The following is a 19,090-nucleotide window of genomic DNA, read 5'->3' as shown; positions in this document are numbered from 1 at the left end:
CAGGACCTATGATGCTTAAATCCCGGTCTCTGTCCTTATACCACTGCAGAGATGCTATTTCTCAAACTGAATTCTACTTTATGCTATCTATTTCAATAAGAAAGAAAAGGGGGTGTGGGGAATCCCATGAACAATAGCGTGATTATTCTCAGTTACTGAGAAATAGATGAACTCCACCTGCTATTTCTGCCACTGAAACCTTGGCTGACATGGTACAGCAGTGCACTGCGCTSAGCAGACCTTTGCATCCCTTATACACTGCAGTCAGGCTGATCTAGTGAGTCTGTGAGCCAGACCATTACAGGGCTCTCTGTGTCTGCAGTGACACAGGGACCAGGAATGCTATTAAAGGTTACAGAGAGTTTTCAGTAGGAGCCCACTCCTATGAAAAAATTTGCTTTTAGTTTTAATTCTTTTTTCCTATCCAGTAGGAGYAGACACTGCTGCTCTCTCCAAAGAGTCACATGGGCAGGCTCTCAGCCGCTGAGCAGCGCACTGTTCCCCTACATCTTTCCCTTTTGCAACAGGTTGAGTAGGCTACACACGACAGGCCAGCAGCTGAGGCATACCTCCCTTCCTTTTTGCATCCTTTCCACCTGCTCCTCCCAATTCCTGTAGTTTGACCATAATTTCCATGTTTTTATCCATTTATCTTTTTTTTTCCTAAAGAAAACAGAATTAAGGGGGGCATTTAAAGCAGGAAGACAGTATTTTCTTGGAATCAGAGTATTCTTCCACAAAAATGAAGTTTATGTTTTAAAATAAAGTTTATGTTTTGAAATTTGTTGAAAAATGAGCATTCTTTTCAGGGAAGTATTCCAACTGAAAATTTGTAAATAGATGTAGATGCCAGCACTGATTTTACACTTAAGTAAGTCTTTCAGAGTGCGGAGTTGTAACCTGCCTACAGATTCCTAGGAGGTAGACCAGGCTAGAGTACATCACTTCTTATTTCCCTTCAGAATTACGAATTATTCTGTATTTGCATATAAAAGAGTTAATTTTGGCTATTGTGATCAACTCTTTCTAGCACATGTATTTGCAATGATCAATTCTTTGAAAGTGGGATGTTTACTCGTTATAAATTTAATGGTAGATCTGTGGCCAGATTACAATTTGGACATGGTAGTCTGCTGAATGGAGCTGAGATACAAGCAGTAATTATCAATCTTCCATCCTTTTTAGTGCTGACGCACTAGTTTTTGCTGCTTCCCTACAGGGCTCTGTTACTTTTTAGCAGCCAGCATTGGACATCTGTCACACATACTGTATGTCATAACAAATAGATCATTATGAAAAAAAAAAGCAAAGCAGTAAATGTAGAAGAGCAGAAAACATTACAATTATTATGCCCGGGTGTTACTATAATACTGTCAGAATAAATCCCAAATATATTTTTATTATTTTATCTGTGAAACTAACTGTATCATAAAATCTCACTAAAACATGTGAATGTGTTGTTCTCTCCCTTATGGACTACTTCATATTATCTGAGTACCAGTGCCTGTAATACATGGCAATAGAYGTAAAACGTGGCAGTGCGTGTTGCCATCCAGTTTTAGAGTGTGACTTTCTAAGAAACTTCGAGTCTGTATTTCAGTCGTGTTCTCTTACCATGTTCAGAAAGCATCAGCTGTGGGTGAATGTTCACTGCCGAAACAGCTATAGTGGTCTAAGATGTTGCTTTCCCCTGGCTGCTCATTACTACTGTCCACCAGAGGTCTTCAGGATTAGGATAAAGAGATGTCTGTCAGAACTGACATGGGCAGAACAGAGCTTGCATTGGGCATATTGTAGTTGACCTCCTGAGGTCCCTGGGAGCTGTATGCTGCTAATTCTGGCAATAATATCGTAACCCACTTGATAACTGAGGTCTATTGTAAAACACTAGCGCTTGTATTTGCGTGATTGTTCCCCCTAGTCATTTAAAACCTAAATAGGAGAGAGGAATTTTGCTTTGTGCAAAGGAAAACTGCAAGGAAAAGGTACCTGAGGTGCTGGAAATAAGAGTACTAAGAAAATGTACAATGTTATATACACGTGATATACAAGTACATATGTTAATATAGAATGATAATTATATAATGGTAAAAGTGGTAAAAATATGAGTTTCAAGACATTTCACAGTGCCTTTTGGGCCACTGGGTTTTTTTCTGTTTCTTCWGCAATACTACATTCACCTCTAGCACTGAAGAGGTAAGCTGACACATCTTAAACTTGTCTTCTGAACAGTGCTTGTGGTGTATGCAGATTGTGTAGGACATTGTAACTAGTTTGAATTAACTTTATTTAAAAAACAGAAATGTAAATAAATTTTGAGTACACTAGGGAGGATCTTTGTTTTGTTTTGTTTGTTTTCTTTGTTTCGTGTAAGATGAGCAGGATAACTGTAAAGGTTTGGATTAAATAAGCCTGTGACTATAATGTAATTAGCTCAGATTGAGGTGTTTGTTTYTTTCCTGTCATAAAAATATTTCCCTTTGGGTTGTTTACCATCACTCTACAGATCGCTAGTTTTCATACAGTTTGATCTGAGTAAGAAATAAAGGCAGGCTAGAAGGACTGTATTTTGGGAAGTGACACTGAAAGAAACTGAAAGGTCCAGGCATATAAATGAGTGAACCTGAGCTCTTAGTGCATAGAGGAGTATCCAGGAGCTTCCACAATTCAAGATTTGGCTGGAGAACTCAGAACAGGAGGATTCATGTTGTCTGTGTGTGTAGCACTGTTGTGAAATGCATGTTCAGTTCTTGTATTCAAAGTTTAAAACATCTACAGTTGAGAAGAACTTCAGAGGAATCTGAAGATTTATCAAAATGAGTTTAAGGGAACTCAGTCGCTATAGCTTATTCAGTAGAAGATTTGATAGTTCAAGATAGCAGAAGGTACATGAAATGTAACAGYATCTATTAGCTGGAAGCAGCAGGATTAGAAATAGGATGAGATTTGTGAAAGTGAGGATGATCAGCTATGGAGCCATTTGCCTACAAGTACAATGGATTCCCCATCACATTCCATTGGATTAGAATGTCTTCCTGAAAATGATATTTTAGTTCCAGAAAGAGTTAGGGTTTGATAGAAGAATCACTAGGTAAACCTTTATGAACCCTGCTATCCATGAGGTCAGGCTAAATAAATAAATAAGTATTCATTATGTCCTTATGATACCTTGAGTCTCTAAAAATCTATGGCTGTCCTTCTTGAGTTTAAATCAAAACTGCAATAATGTAATTAAAGGCAATTAGTTTTCCAGGTTAACTGACATTTTATGAGAGTAAGACATCTTCAAATTTTGATTAATAATTGAGGTTAAGAATCTATGATGATGCATAGAAATTTAATCAGAAGTTTGCTTTCATAATAACTGCTTATATTTCTGGAAGAAAGTGTCTAGAGGCTTTGATATTTTTATATCATAATACTGAATACTGCTTGCAATTTCTGTGTATTTCTTACAGGTTTTGTAGCAGGGAATAAACAGTGCTGAAGACTTTCAGAGTGCTCTCTATACAAGAGTGAATTTTATTTATACTGATGAACAGGGGAAAATAGAAATCTCTTCACTTAGTTGGCTGTATCACCATGTTTGTTTTCATGTTGTAAATAGAGACATCTATGGAACTGCCAAAAGTCCTTTAGGTTGTATGCATTCCTCTACAGAAAAAAGCTGTTTGTACCTAATACTCTGGAGAAATTTTTTGAAAACAGTTCATTTTTGTGCAAATATGAGCCCTGCAAGATGCTAAAATATTTAAAACTTAGTGGGCTAGATAATTAACATTTTGCCTTATTTGCACCTCTGAAACTTTCCATTTTCATGTCTTGTAGTTAGCATCTTTTTGAAAATGTCAGGCATTGCATAATGGAAGAGTGTTCCATTTTCAGTTTCCTATTAGTTAAACATCATAATAAAAATAGGTTGCTTCCTACTATATTTTGTTTAGCTGTTGAATATAGGGCTAATATTATTATCATGTAGAAACCCTTTAAAAATTTAGAAGCATTTCTATTCTGCATGAGTTACCTCAGAATTGATAGATAKTTTATGAATTTTTCTTTATTTCATGAACTTTGTCAAGAATGACACATAAAGAATGAGAGCAGCAAATATCTCCAGTACTGGGCAGCCCTGCCGTTAGCTACTGAATTATTTTGTTTACTTGGCCTGCTGAAACCAGTGCAGCTGGCTGAGAGGAGGGCAGAGCATGACCCTCTCCTTCCAGCCACAGGACTTGTCTCCAGGGACAAGTGATGTCTGAAGCCTGTCCTCGTACAGCATGTTCTGCTTACTCTTGAGGGGCTGCCTGGCTGAGCTCAGCAAGATGAGAGAGGAGTAAGAGGTTAGTTACCTCTAAAGGACTAAAGCCACAGCTAGGACATACTGTGAGGACCTTCGCACCAACCATCCTCACTTGGCACAAACTCCCTTCCTCCTGCATTGTTCCTTCTGCACTTCCATGCTGCTGATGTGGCACTTGGAAATCCTGCCTCTGCCTCATGCAAAGTGTGGGTCTGGGCTCTGTGGTCCCAGAGCCCCCTGACAGTGCTGCTAGTTTCAGTGGGGAAGACCTAGACTTGCTGAGGAGTCTGGGCAGTGGCAACTATAGGTTGCCAATGCAAGTGAGCAAATATCTGTGTAGGAAGAGTTAAGCTACTTTTAGGGGTTACATGAACAATTATATTTTCTATCTTAGGGATGAAGACATTTATGGGAACTTTTGCTCTGTGCACTAAGAACATGTATTTTGCCACTGTCCTGTAGATTATGTGCTGTATTTCTTGCTCTTAGCGCAATTCTCTATTGTTTGGAAACAAAACTGCTATATAAATGTAGTAGTGAGGCAATGGGAGTGGGGAAGACAAGGCAAGCAACTGCAGACAGACTATGCAGACATTTTGTGTTACTGCTAAACTTCCACTTTTCTCCATTCCACTATCCCAGGAAAGCAGATCAAAATAGCTTAGAAACAAAGGAGACTGAGATGAAGAAGGTGGGGGCCATCTGCCACCACTGAGATTCCAGGTCAGTTTAAGGGTGCTGCCTGTGTAAGCACAGTTGCTACTGAAAAGCTGAGTAAACTGTTTTGTTCCCATGTTGGCAATAGTAAAGTTTGATTTTAGTGCCACTGCGGAGAAGCTTTGAGACTGACTGTAATAGTGTGCCACTGGAGGTGTCCATTGAAGCTGAGTATCAGTCTGGATTGATATACCTACCCAGGTCTTTTTGTAGTAATACGCCGTTCCTCTGTAGGTGTTTTCCAATATTCTGAAATTTGGTTACAAGTGACAAAGCATCAAAATTAACTTAATTCAATCTTGCGTGTATTGTTCATATTGAGGAAAGTACAGTTCTACAATTTACCAGTCATTTCCTGTTTGTAATACCTGAAGATGCAGCAACCTTTGATTTGGAGCAACAAAAGAAAGGCAGATAACTGATAGATAGGAACTGACTTCAAATGGCAACATGCAATGTGCCGTTTGAACAGTGATATGAACTGTTTTGGGGTACATGGAATGCTGTACATGCACATTATAGGAAAAATCCTTTTTTTTAAACTTCAGCTGAAGTTTCCCTTCTTCTTTAGCTATACCTGCATTTCTCGGGAGAAATTTGCCATCCTTCTCCCTTACTTCACAGGATTGTCCTTTACAGAAATGATATGTAGGTGGAGCTCTCTCAGACATATGCAGTGGAAATTGGGTCTACACACTTTTCAACGAACCAGTCCTTGATGGAGGAAGTCAAACAGGCTTGTGGCATGAGAATTAAGGGATGAGCTTTTCAGCTCCTCACAGTTCCTGTTCATCTGCAACATGCCTTAGGAATATGTCCCACCTCCCTTCTCACCATGTTACAGCACTGACAGGACACCTTCCACTTCCCTTGCACATAATTGTCATGGAGTTTGAAGCAAATCTCATAAACTTTTTGTTTCAGATAGGAAGACTCACTGCAAGAAATGGTAGAAAAAAGGGACATTCTGTTCTGCTTCTCTGTATCAGCACTGAATGAAGACMCATAGACTATACCTTCAGATCAATTGTCTATATTGAATGCTTATCCTGTTCACAGGATTTCACATATTTATTTGTTTGCTACCGAAATTCAGAGTGGAACTCTAAAAGCAGAAAGACTTTATTCTACAATTTCTTTTGGATTAAGTTCTTCATTGCCAAATGAAGACAAAGGGAATCTTTATCTCAAAGTTTATAAACTCCTGGAAGTGAATTCTATAACACAAAGCCTGTCAAATGCTTAACGTTACTATTGCAGTGCTATACTATTTTAGTTAGATGTTTATCATCTTATAGCCTTAATGAAAATACACTGCCGTTTAAAATCAGAGACCTCTGTGTTTAGTCATATGAGATGAAGTGATGCAAGTACACACATACATGGATTTTTGGTGGTTTTTTGTGTCAGACATATAATAACATATTTGTACAGTACCCAGGAGAAGAATCCTAATGAAATAGGCAGTCAAAGCACACTGAATAGTTTAAAAAAAAGAACAGTACATTTTTGCCGTGTCATATTTAAAGATATTGGCTTCCAAAGTGCTTGGATTTATCAGTTGTTACCTTCGTGGTTTACTTTCTGATTACAATTCCTGCATTGCAACCTAATACAAGAGACCATTTGTAACCTTGTGATCTTTTTCTATTCCTCATTTGTATTAAGCCTTTCTGGGCTCATTGTACAGAAAAATATTTTTTTAACTTAGATTTTCTGTGATGAATATATTAGTATGTTGATACAYTTAGTTACAGACTGTCACTGATGGCTAAATAAATGAGAATTTGGGGTTTCTCCATTTAAAGTGGTTGGAGCAAATTCACAGATGAAAGGAGATAGGACTGGTCTTTTATGACTTGAACTGACTGAGTTTTCTTCACAACTCTAACATGGGCTTCCACAGATCTTTTATACATTTCACAGAACTATTCCAAAGTTAAAACAGGTTTTATATTTTTCCTTAACATAGTCTGATAGCTGAGCTAAAAGGACATAGATATTTTATTTGAGATTTCYATGCTCTGCTTTAATCCATTGCCCTTTTAAAGTCTAACCCATGATAGAAGGTTACCAGATTGTCTCGTGCTTTCATTGCAGTGTACACTATTATTTTTATAAAATATGTATTTTACTTTAACAATATTTATAAGCATTATAATTTTGGATGGGCCAAATCCTGAAAGATGCTGGGGACCAAGCTTTCCCATATTTTTCAGTGAACATAAGTGTCTTCTCTGACATTCTCAAGAGTCTGATCATTATACTGTTATATAGCAGATGGACATGACAGAGGGTGAGCTTTGGCAGCACTGTAAGGCAGATACCAGCTTTACTATGAGCATCTCCGAGGGAGAGACAAGCACTCCAACAGAACTTCAAGCTGCTACTTCTGGTTTATTTTGGGGGTCTTTTTTAGATGCCTGTTACAGTGGTATCTGTAACAGTGGCACATAGACAATCAGTTGCTCAAGATAGTACTGTTGTCTTATTTAAATATATGTTAAATATTACATATTTATGTATTTCAGCTGAGTGGGGTTTTTTTAAGTTAAACTAGGTTAATGTTCTTAGTTTGCCAACATTAATAGGGTGTAATACTAAGAAAGTCTATAAAAAATAAATCATAGAATCACAGAATGGGTAAGGTTGGAAGGGACCTCTGGAGATCATCTAGTCCAACCTTCCTGCTCAAGCAGGGTCACCTAGAGCATGGTAGACAGGGTTGGATCCAGGCGGGCCTTGAAGATGTCCAGAGAAGGAGACTCTACAACCTCTCTGGGCAACCTGGTCCAGCGCTCTGTCACTCTCACAGGGAAGAAATTCCCGCTCACGGTCAGGCAGAACTTCCTGTGCTTCAATTGCTGCCCATTGCCTCTTGTCCTGTCACACGGGACARCTGAAGAGAGTTTGTCCCCGTCCCCTTGACACCCTCCCTTCAGGTACTTGTACACAYTGATAAGATCCCCCCTCAGTCTTCTCTTCCCCAGGCTGAASAGGCCCAGCTCTCGCAGCCGTTCCTCAYAGGGCAGGTGCTCCAGCCCTCTGATCACCTTCGTAGCCCTACGCTGGACTCTCTCCAGTAGCTCCATGTCTCTCTTGTCCTGGGGAGCCCAGAACTGGRCRCAGTACTCGAGATGAGGCCTCCCCAGGGCTGAGTAGAGGGGCAGGATCACCTCCCTCAACCTGCTGGCAACACTCTTCGTAATGCAGCCCAGGAGACCACTGGCTTTCTTGGGCACAAGGGCATGTGCACAGGCCATTATTTTGTTCCAGGAAGAAATATATTGGTTGCTTCTGTTCAGAAAGAATTAAAAAGTTGTATATAGTATAGGGACTTCATCAGAGATTTGCGTAATTAGGAAATTCTAATGTAAATTAAATTTGGAGAGAGAATCAAAATTTTAAAGTCTATAAATTAAAAATTATTATCATAATATGGAATATTGTAGATAAAATGTAAGATTTCTTTTCACTTTTTTCAGAAATAATATTATGTATTTGATACATGCATTTGATACTTGAAGTGCATAAAACTAGTTGTATATGTATCCTGAATTTATGCATGAAAACTCAACTCCCTACATAGAACTCATGTTTGAGAAACAAATCAGAATCCATATATATTTTGAAAAAGATGTGAACTTGAGAATGTCCCTTTTTTTTCTTATGCGATCACTAGGAAGATGAGGTAAGAATTAGTGGAATATTCTTATAAAAATCAGTCACAACAACTCCTGTGGAGTCTAGGAATGTGTAGGAAAGAAGCAGATGAACTCCACCAAGAATGCTACAGGTATCTATGCCTCTCTGTAGCTGGGCTGAGTTAAGGGCCTAGAGCTCAGAATGCCTAAGCAAGAATCAGCTTTGCTGGGTTAAGGAGTTTTGCTTACTTTCTGTCTATCACCAACAACCAGAAAAATAAAAAATGTACAACATTTGCAAATGTGAAATTTTTCATTTTTAAATGCTTCTTGTTTAAATACATTGCTTGGTTAATCTGAAACAGTTTGGGGAGTTTTCATGCAAAGGACAACTTTCATGCAAAATTCAAGGGGACACAAGAATTGGGCAGAYTGTGAAAAATTAGCTTTTGCAGTGACTCTGCTCATTTTCTGTCATAGCCCTAGGTTTTATTTGCAGCCAGTGCTTGAATGTCTGCTAGTGAGTAGATTATTATATGACAATTCTTTTTTTWTCTTACTTTTTAGGTCCAACTGTGCTGAAAACATCCGTAAACACATCTTACATACAGGAAAGCATGAAGGAGTGAAAATGTATAACTGTCCTAAGTGTGATTATGGAACCAACATCCCAGTGGAGTTTCGTAACCACCTGAAAGAACTACACCCAGACATTGAAAATCCTGATCTGGCATACCTGCATGCTGGTAAGGCCGTTCTTCTCTTCGTTTGCCAATTCTTCACTTTTCTAAATAATTGTGCTTAAATGATTACAGTAAGAAAGCTGGCTCGTACATATTACTATTCTTTAATCTGAAGAAGAAAATGATTTTAAGATGGATTTGTTTCTCTTCAAGTTTTCACAAGAGGTGCAGGTGATGCATTAAGTATTGAAATTTACGAACAAAGCTTGCAGTTTTAGGTGTGAGCATCAGAAATGTGTGCTATTTAGATGACTCATCCTGAAATCTAGTTAACCTTTTATGGAGAAATACTGGTTTTTAATGTTTGTATTGACTCCCTCTGTTCCCCTCCCCCCATAGAACAGAAAAGCAAAATTCCTTAAGAAATGCAATGGTGAATTAAAGTACCACCTAAAAACTTCTAGTTTTCATTACAACAAAGCAGATAATATTTAACTTTAAAAAATACAACAGCAGAGAAGCAGAATCTTTACTGTTAGAAGAAGAAAGAATAATTAAAATAATACGGAAAAGGTGCCAGCCTTGTCAAATAACATAGCAGACACTGTGTTGCAAYCCTAAGACAGCGAGCAGTTAAGTGATTGCTTAGTTTTTAATATGTGAATAGTTCTGCTGATGTTAACAGTACTATTCAAATACTTATTTAAGAAAGAACTAAGGGTTTTGGTAGCACATGACCTACCTAAAGAACCTAAAGGGACTCACCTATAAATCTGAATTAATATTTTGTGTGCCTTGTCCCCATATTTTATTAYTACTACTAATTTTACAGTAAAGTTTTACACAGTGCTTTACAGAGATTGAAAATAGGCAAAAGTTTTCTTTCTAAGTTGAGCAAAGAACATGGAAACAAAAGGCAAAAGAGGGCTACTACAAAACACAAGATCCATCAACCAGGTACGTATGGTTTTGAGGCTTTATATTAGAAAGCACACACATGGAAGTCACTTCAGGAAAGCAAATCAGAAAACACTTTGGGAACAGGAATTGAAAGAACAAACTTGGGCTATTTTCTGTTTAGGAACAAGACAGTTTTTTCCAGAGATTGTAAGGTTCAAAATAGAAGGCAGAAGTGTAACAGGRATATCAAGATAGTAGAATAAGAAGATTTAAGTGGAAAGATGTTAGGAGCAGTAAGACAGAATTAGACTGGAGCTTGAATGAAACRTGATCTTAATTCGGGAGAGACAGATAACTTAGACATCACAGGGAGGGCAGACAAGTCAGAGCAGTGGGAAAAGGAGAGCAGATGGCAAGAAGGAAGAGTCAGTGAATCCAGAGGAGCAGAAAGCTATGTGGGCCAAATTCTGCCTAAGATGCAAATTAATCTTTCATTAAAGTACTACTGTTAGTACTGTTGTGTCACATTTGAATCTCCTTCTGTAAGGACTTGATCTCATAAATTTGAGAGCCACATGCCTGTAAAATACCTGACCTAGAGAGCTTTTATTTAGCACTATGCAGTGTGTGAACTAAAGTTATTTTAAAATCTTAGTCTCCTCAAAATGCTTTTCTGACTAGAGGCAGTGTATTATTTGTACCATATATTCCTATTTGCCAAGCATTCCACTTCATTTTGGAACCAATCATCATGTCATGTCAACATATGGTGGATAATATCTGGATGTGCAAACAAAATGCCAGTTGGCAGAACACCAATTTCAAAATAGGTCAGAAAACTGATCACATTTCACCATATTTCTGACTAAAGTGAATGAATATTCAACTCAGAGCTTAAATCTAGACAATATTGGTTATTTACTACAATAATTCAACTTAAAATAATATGAAAGATTCAAATATTCTCAATAGGCAGAGACACATTATTTATATGTAAAAAGGAAACACTGATAGAATTACTAACATTTTTCCAAAATTACAAAATCTTTTTAAGTTTCCAAGTTGTTTGTTCAAGACATATATGTAGGTAAATGAATTGCTCATGGTAGCATACTATGGTAAAGCTATTCAGCCTGTTCATCTTAGTAGTGCAGGTAAAATTGTTATAAATGTATTGTATACTAAAGATTGTGTGTTTTTCTATATATTAATCCTTATACTGGAGAGATCCCCTTGCACTTAATGGGGTACTGTACAAACATATTAGAACTAGCAAGAACTGGCTGCCACCTAATTATTACTAGGCTAGCCTAGAACTAGTATACCACAAAGGTATGTTGAAATACTGTTTGCGTAATCCCATCTCTAAGAGGACAATACTGTATTTTCCTTTCAGGATGAAGCACTATTAAAGCAGGACATAGGTGGGTAATTGTGCATTCAGCTCAGATGTTAAACTGAAGGCTTTTTCATTTCTTCTTTTCAATCTATTTCTGCCTGCTGGACACCTGAGAGTTAAAGATTTTACAGAAGATTTTTAGAGAAATGAGGGAATAACTCCAGAGCCCTGACTAACATTTCTTATCAAACTAAGATTTGTTCTATGTCTAGTTCATGGTTACTGATTGTGTATTGGTCATTGCCTGTATCCACAGAGAATGCAAAATGTGATATAGAACTGTTAAGGATGATAGGAATACGAAAGTGTCATACAAAATCAATTTTTTAACTAAAACTTATTTCTCTTTCTTTTGTGTTCTAATATTACTTTGTAACAGGAAAGCCATCCCCTTTGCTTCTTTGAGCAGAATAGAAATAGAAGACTAGTCAGAAACTCCTCTGTGGCAATTCAGCAAGATCAGAGTTGTAGGTTACCTTTAAGGTGTGGCTGGGAGTAAAATTCAAGCCTCTTTCTTACCTGTGAAGTGGAGATTATCAGCTGAATTTGTAATGCAAAGTTAATGCTCTTTGAAGTAATACTAATTTCTGTTCAGCTCTCCTTGGCTATTAATATACTGCTTTATGGGTGGGGTCAATGGCAGCAAAGATCTTGAACAAGCTGCTTTTCTAGAGGAGAGGCCTTGGCAGGTAGATTGGGGAAAGGGTTAGTTTCTGCATGAATAAGAATGATAYTGCAATTGATAGGTGACAGCCATTTATATTTTGTAATTCCTCATAACGTGAGGAATTAATCTATGGAAATGCTACAAAGCCAGGTCTGCAGAGTTGCTTTCCCCTTTTGCTACAGACTTCATCCCAGAAGGAAATGTTTTATTTTAAAACTCTATTCTTTACAGACCTCAAGAAGTATCATTACCTGCTTTAAAACAATGGCAACTGAGAGAATGCTTCTGTCTTTAGTATTTAACATGTCCTGCACTTGAAGAACAAACTTTTCATGCAAAGCCTACAAAGTGATATGTACATTTTCAAAACTAATAATAAAATTATGGATCATATTTTCTAGATACTAGATCAAATACCACCAACTTATGCAATTTACCTGTAATTTTTATACAGATCGTCAAATCAGTTTTTGAAATGTCACTGCAGTCGTCTAAGAGTTTATGCCTGTTTACTGTTTTTCTCTGACTCATTTTCTCAACATCTATACTGAATTTAAAATTCTGTAAGGAGAAATGTAGTGATTGTTGACTATCCACACTGTATTTTCCTTAAAAAATTACATGAAGATTGAAGACAATGATAGGTTTTTAACTGTTCCAGAACAGAGGTGGACTTACTTGATAGTTAGGGTAGTGTACAGTCATTTTAATAATGAAATTTGAATCAAAATCTCGGTATAAACATGCAAAGCTGAAAGCTTGTCATTTTAAATTAAAAATTTACACACCAAGTGAGTGCATTGTCAGATCATGATGATGACTATCATTCTGGTGATTTTTTATGAGATTATTTGATAAAGAAAATTATTTTGAGTGCTCTCTTTGGGCTTGTCTATATGGCAAGATTCATCTGTAGTAAGCTAAGGAGATCTTTGGATTGATTCTTAGCTGCATTACATTTCCAGATTTCCTGGATGTGTTTTTTACCCTTGCTGCTGATGCATAATTATATAACTCAATAATGAGTTGAGCTGAACCTGAATGCTTTAGCAAGTGAGGTAGGCGAAAGGCCTGTCCGTACCTGTGATAGAACCTGAAAGCGATCCATGCTCCAGCTGTTTTTCTCAGTGCTTTGTCTGCTTTAGAGCAGCATCATTTAGTAGTTATAATTTCAGTTTGAACTAAATGTTCTTCATTTAGGAGCTGTTGTCTTATAGACATTATGATATCATTACGATGCATTATTTATGTCCAAAGAGAATAATATCTATGGCTTGACAACCCCATTATTCCAGTAGCTGCAGAGACCATGGCATCTCACTGTGCATGTAGTACTCTCGTGTGGATACTAAAGTGGCAGTGAGGCAAAAAGCTCTTCAGAGGGAAGAGGAACAGTTTGCTCATTATTATATTCTTATCATGTTGAAAGRTATGTAAAGATACTGTAGTGCTGGAGCACTGTTCAGCTCCGATAAAAAAACTGAGAGTCATACTGTGGGTGACTGTTTCAAAAGTCATAGGGATGTCAAGTGGTAGGAGTACTGAGATACCAGCACTGGTTTTGTCATAAGGAAGTTGTCTTCTTCTGCTATCATTATCCTGTCTGTGCTAATTCTGGGACTGGGACACCTGACTACAGTGTCTCTGATGTTGGCAGATGTTACATTGTTTTTGAACTTGGTTATCAGTAGTTCCTCAATGATTCTTAAATTGGATGAATGGCTGGAAGCAAGACAGCAAAAATTTTGTCTGTATTATTATTTCTATGCACTGTTCAGAAGTGAACAGGATCTCCAAGACTGAGTATTCCACTGTAGGAATTCAGAAGAATACAATTTTTGCTCTGCCACTGATTTGTGTTGGCCTTGCTCTGTGTCTGAATTTTCCCATGTGCAAGATCAGTGCAATGTCTATATAGTTCAAGGCAAAAGYTGTTTGCTTAAAAACAATTTCACAACAGTCAGCTATTTGATTAAGGAACTTCGTAAAACATCCAACAGAAAATTCTGAGGTGTTTTACTAAYTAGAATTAGCAGTTCTAAACTCTTTCCTGGAGCTCTTTCCTTTTTAAAAGGAAAAAAAAAAGAAAAAAGAAAGAAAAAGAAAAGAAAATTAGGGAAGGCAGAACAAATTAATCATTAATCAAATTAATTATGTTGTTTGGTAAGGCCATTCTTTTTTTGAAAGTGATACTGTGCTTCTGTTGTGCTGAAGTTATCCGCCATTCTGAGAGCATCTGCCACGCTGGGCCCTGCAAGTAGGAGCAGTAGAGGATTGTTTACTTCTGTAGGCCCTGGGAGAACTGTAAGTGTGAGCTGCTTCCCCCAGCTGCACAGACGTCTTTTTGGGTATGCCTGGAAGTAGAGCTTTATGTGCCTGTGTCTCCAGGAAAATGGAGGTGCCTCGTTAATTATAGGGGCCTCTGGGGCTGGGCATCCGTCGAACAAGGATTGTGACGATCGTGTTTTGGCAGTTAGCTGCTGATGTGGTGATTGAACACTTAGTCTTCATGAGGGATTACATAATTCATGACCAAAATGATAGATAGGTATGTGATTATAGACTATGAGTTGCTTCCCAGAGAGCAAATATCAGATGTGAACTACTCTTAATCTAGCTAAGAAAAGCCTTGGAAAAATCAGCCACTGAAAGTGTAGTCAGACAAACTGCAGTGAGAAATAAGGTATGAACACTTAAATATGAGGTCAGTTGAGCACTGGCATCAGCGACCAGAAGAAATTGTCCCTGTTCCACTCCTTTGAGTCCAGAAGACAGGATGTCTTTCTGGAAGATAGGTTTTAAGAGGGCTTAAGGTTACTGGGCTCACTGCAAAACTAATTAAGTGAAATTTAAAAGACTTTGATATACTGGGAGGCAGACTAGTATCCAGTGGTCATTTCTGCTCTTAAATCTTAAGGCATTCTCAGGCTAAAGCGTCTTGGTGCAAGGGTTGTGTTTGTGAATCTGAAGTTTTGTGCTAGTAGAGGATAGTTGAGGAGACACTTAGGTCCCCCAAAGTGCTCTTTCTTTTACAGATGACATTCCCAATAAAAGTACCATCAGTGCTAAATTCTTATCCTCTTTGAGGCTGAAGTACCTGTGCCTGACTGGAGATATACTTGCCTAAAATAATTTTCTTTCTAGTGTGTAGTTAAATTCTCCATAAAACACATAGGAACAGTCATTTAACCCACCTAAAAGTGTTGAAAGAATCCTATTGAAATGCTGAAATGCTGCTGTCTTGGTTGGCAGTTTCCTTACTGTGTTATTGGCTCCTGAGCTGGGAAGCTGAGGACAAGGCAGATCAGTGAAGCAGCTGCCCAGGAGGTCAGGCTGGCATCCCGCGCTTTTCTTTCCCAGCTTCGGGGAACAGAGTTAGGGGGATACTTTAGTGCTTTCCAGAGGGCAGTGAAAACAAGGGCAGCTTACAGCAAAGTCTCTTTTATACCTAAGTTTGAGAAATATTTTTCCAAACTTTTTGGCATGTACTTTCCAAAAGGCTATGCTCTGCACACATTTCTCTCTCTATTTCTTTAGGTTTTGCAAAACAAGGTTATGCTGGCAAACTGCAGTGTGATTGCATCATCAACAAGGGACAAAATTGTGATGCTATCAGTTGTACCGGTTGCAATATTCATGAATGGAATTCTGAAAGTTCAAATAGTTAAGCCCAAATAAAATTGTGATTCTTATCCCACTTGACAGCTACATTTATCAAATTATTAAGAGAAAAAATTGATTGCTAAAAGTTAGGGTGTGATCTATTGTGTGATTTTATCAAGGTATTACCAAGTGGAAATTGTAGACTTATTCAGAATGTGAATTGAACACAGATAACTTGATAATATAACAATTATACTAGTATACTAGTGCTTTTATATTCTTAAAATTTTCATTTTTTTTCTTGTCCTTTTTCTTTTACATCTTTTATCTGACTCTTTAATAGAAAATATAGAGGTGAAATAAACTAGAAAAAAAAATAAAAATTGTGTTTATTTTAATGCCTCTAAATTCAAATTAGGAAAATAGAAAATGAGTAAATTCTACTTATTATTGAATGATGTACAATTTTGTTTGCAGGCATGTTTAACTTCTTTCTTGATGTAGTTTTGTTCCCAGTCTTTATTAAAATAAAATAGACTTCAAATGCTATAATTTAAAACAATATTAAAAATCTGTCATTGCTAGATATAGGCAAATAAAGTAGAAGCTTTTACTTTAGTGGAGTATTGCTTGGGTTGCTAGTCAGATAAAACAGTATTTTTGATGGCTGGTATACTTGAGAAAAAGGCAACACCAGCACTGCTTCAAACAGGTTTGCTCTTGTCATAGCTATTAGTGCCAGCCTTTCAATAGCATGTCATGTTGATTGGCAGACACTCCCTTTCCTCTTTTGTGAAGAATAATAATTTTAGTGTGTGCTTGAAATAAAAACCTAGTATAAATGATTTGCTGTTTGTAAAGGAGGAAGCTAGGTTCCTTGTAACCTATGTAGATTRCTTTGTATTGTGTTTCACAAAAAATTAATTCATGTTAAAAAAAATCAACTTATTTGATTATTTTTATAGCTGCCTTCTGTGAGTAGGATTTGTATACCTGGCAAAACTGCCACTGCCAGTGCCTTTATCTGGATAGTCATCACTGTAAAGATGGACCTTTCTGGGTAGCACATGAAGTAAAAAAAAAGTGAGGTCGTGAAAGCGTTTTTTTCTTCTCCTATAATACATAGCTTGTACTGCTGCTGTTGAAGAGCTTAGGCACTCCTTTCATAGTTTTATAGTTGCTTTTCCTAAACAGTCAACATGTGTTGGTGCTGAGGGACTTGAAAGGAGGAGCTGAAATATTTTGATGCAAATATTACATCATATAATTTTCAAAAAAATCATGATTAGSTATGTTTTAATAAATGGGCGGTATCATCTGGTAAAAATGAAGGCCATGAATTCTGCAAAAGAAAAAATGTTCAGAATATAATTTTAAAGGAGAAAGAAAATACTGCCTGGACAAAAGGCTGGGACAGGTCTTAACAATATCTCTGATCAATACCGGTAGAGCATCTTTCATGTCATGCAGCATTTTTCCATCACAAAACTGCCACTAAGCTTTAAAGCCCTTGAGCAAGTACTTTTTGTATTTGACCAGTGGCACTCTTAGTTACCCCTTTGCATTCTGTTCAGTGCCTTTCTGCCCATATCTGATTACTCATCTCCTTCCCCGCTACGGCATCCTGGTTTCCGTGGTGGGGGGAAATGTTCATCTGGACTGGAAGGGAGCCATGAGCCATGCCATGCTGGCCAACACAGAAATTCTCATTGGTTTTGAAAATGTCTGTTGAACACTTATGTCCACCATTTCTTTTGAGGTTTCTTTCTGTTTGCTTTCCTTGATGCAACGTGTGCCACCCTGACATCCCGATAACTGCTCAACGTGGAGCCTTGGCTCTTAACCTCTGGCAGCTAGGATGCCTTGTCTGCCTGATACATTTGTTCTTTTGTGCTTCTCCTAATTTCTATTTTACTTCCAATAGTTCTTCATAATTTTTCCCATCTTTTCATTTACCAGATCTTTGGTACCTTTCAAATGCTAAATGCTCTCCCATATATCCTTAGTAACCATGCTGGATTTTTCTGTCCTTTTTAATATTTAGGTTTTATTGGATGAATGTAGATTGCACCTTCTCTAACTGTGCCTTAAATAATTGCCACTTAAGGGAATTAAGAAGTACAAGAGAAGGAAAATGCTGACCCATAGACTAAGCAGAAGGAAAAAACGTTTCCACTGGGTCCAATTTCCTAAGAAGGACCATCAGGATAGTGACTAGGACCTGAAATTATGGGCTGAATGACCTCTAAAAAATTATCAGTTCAAAGAGGAGCTTGTCTATAACTGTTTGCGCTAAAGGAAACGAAGATAGGTAGAAGTCGCATAGAAGAAAGATTGCTTCACTTTCTTGGTTAACATGTAAGAGCATAATATGAAACTATATCTCATATAAATACATTGCATGCCAACTATCTCTAACTCTCATATCATGGCAGAAAACCATGGAGGCAGATACCATATCTCTTAACTCTCAGTGGGTCAGTTAGTGGGGATCCCCTTTTTCTAAATGGGAAGATAAGAAGTACATCTTCTGAATTTAAGATATTTTATGCAGGTCCTGCATTTATCGGAAAGAGTGCATGCTCATCAATATCTAATGTCAAAGAAATGGGCTGTATTAAAGAAACCACTGCAGATTTTATAGAGATGTTTTCTTTCTCTGAGTCATTAGGGTTTAACTTACATATAATACTCTCTGATAATATAAAGAGGCCTTAAAATGAATGCACATTTTGTATAAATTACACAGGAGCCTAAGCATAAATGAAAACTTCGGGCTTCAGAAAATAAAAATCACCGGCTCAGCCTCCACATGACTGGATTAAATGTACTGCTGGTTAAAACGGGTGCAACTCCTTTGACTTCGGTTTGAGAAGTATGGGCCTTCGGTCCCTGGTCTGAAGAGGAGGTGTCAGACATTCAGAAGAAGAGTTGTAGGACAGGTTCTTCTCATGTAATTAAGAGGACTGTTCAGATATACAATACATACTTAAGTAACATTTCAGAAGCCTAGCTTCTTGTTACTGGAAGATTTTTTAATTAAGGATCATTGTACTGTATCTAAAGGATAGAGTTCGTTGCTATATAGTATTTGGGAATGTAATGGGGTTGTAGAGGTGATCAGTGTATTTACAAAAATGGCATGAAGATAACTATTGTATTACCACTGTAAGCTAT

At 37.5% G+C, this 19,090-nt stretch overlaps 1 protein-coding gene across 2 annotated transcripts in view; it reads left to right on the top strand.

The window, feature by feature from the left end:
• ZNF407 (zinc finger protein 407) overlaps nt 1-19,090 on the top strand; it is a 351,735-nt gene that overhangs the window by 241,338 nt on the left and 91,307 nt on the right. For both annotated transcript variants that reach the window (XM_085323770.1, XM_085323769.1), the window contains one exon: nt 9,229-9,407. In XM_085323770.1, coding sequence (XP_085179896.1) covers nt 9,229-9,407 — 179 coding nt within the window. The remainder of the gene's footprint in view (nt 1-9,228; nt 9,408-19,090) is intronic.

This window comes from Rhea americana, unplaced genomic scaffold (assembly GCF_003343005.1).
Source record: "Rhea americana isolate MKP2758 unplaced genomic scaffold, rheAme1 scaffold_87, whole genome shotgun sequence".
In the NCBI taxonomy this organism is placed as follows: domain Eukaryota; kingdom Metazoa; phylum Chordata; class Aves; order Rheiformes; family Rheidae; genus Rhea; species Rhea americana.
The sequence above is the reverse complement of the archived record's forward strand: the minus strand, read 5'-3'. Positions and strand labels throughout refer to the sequence as shown.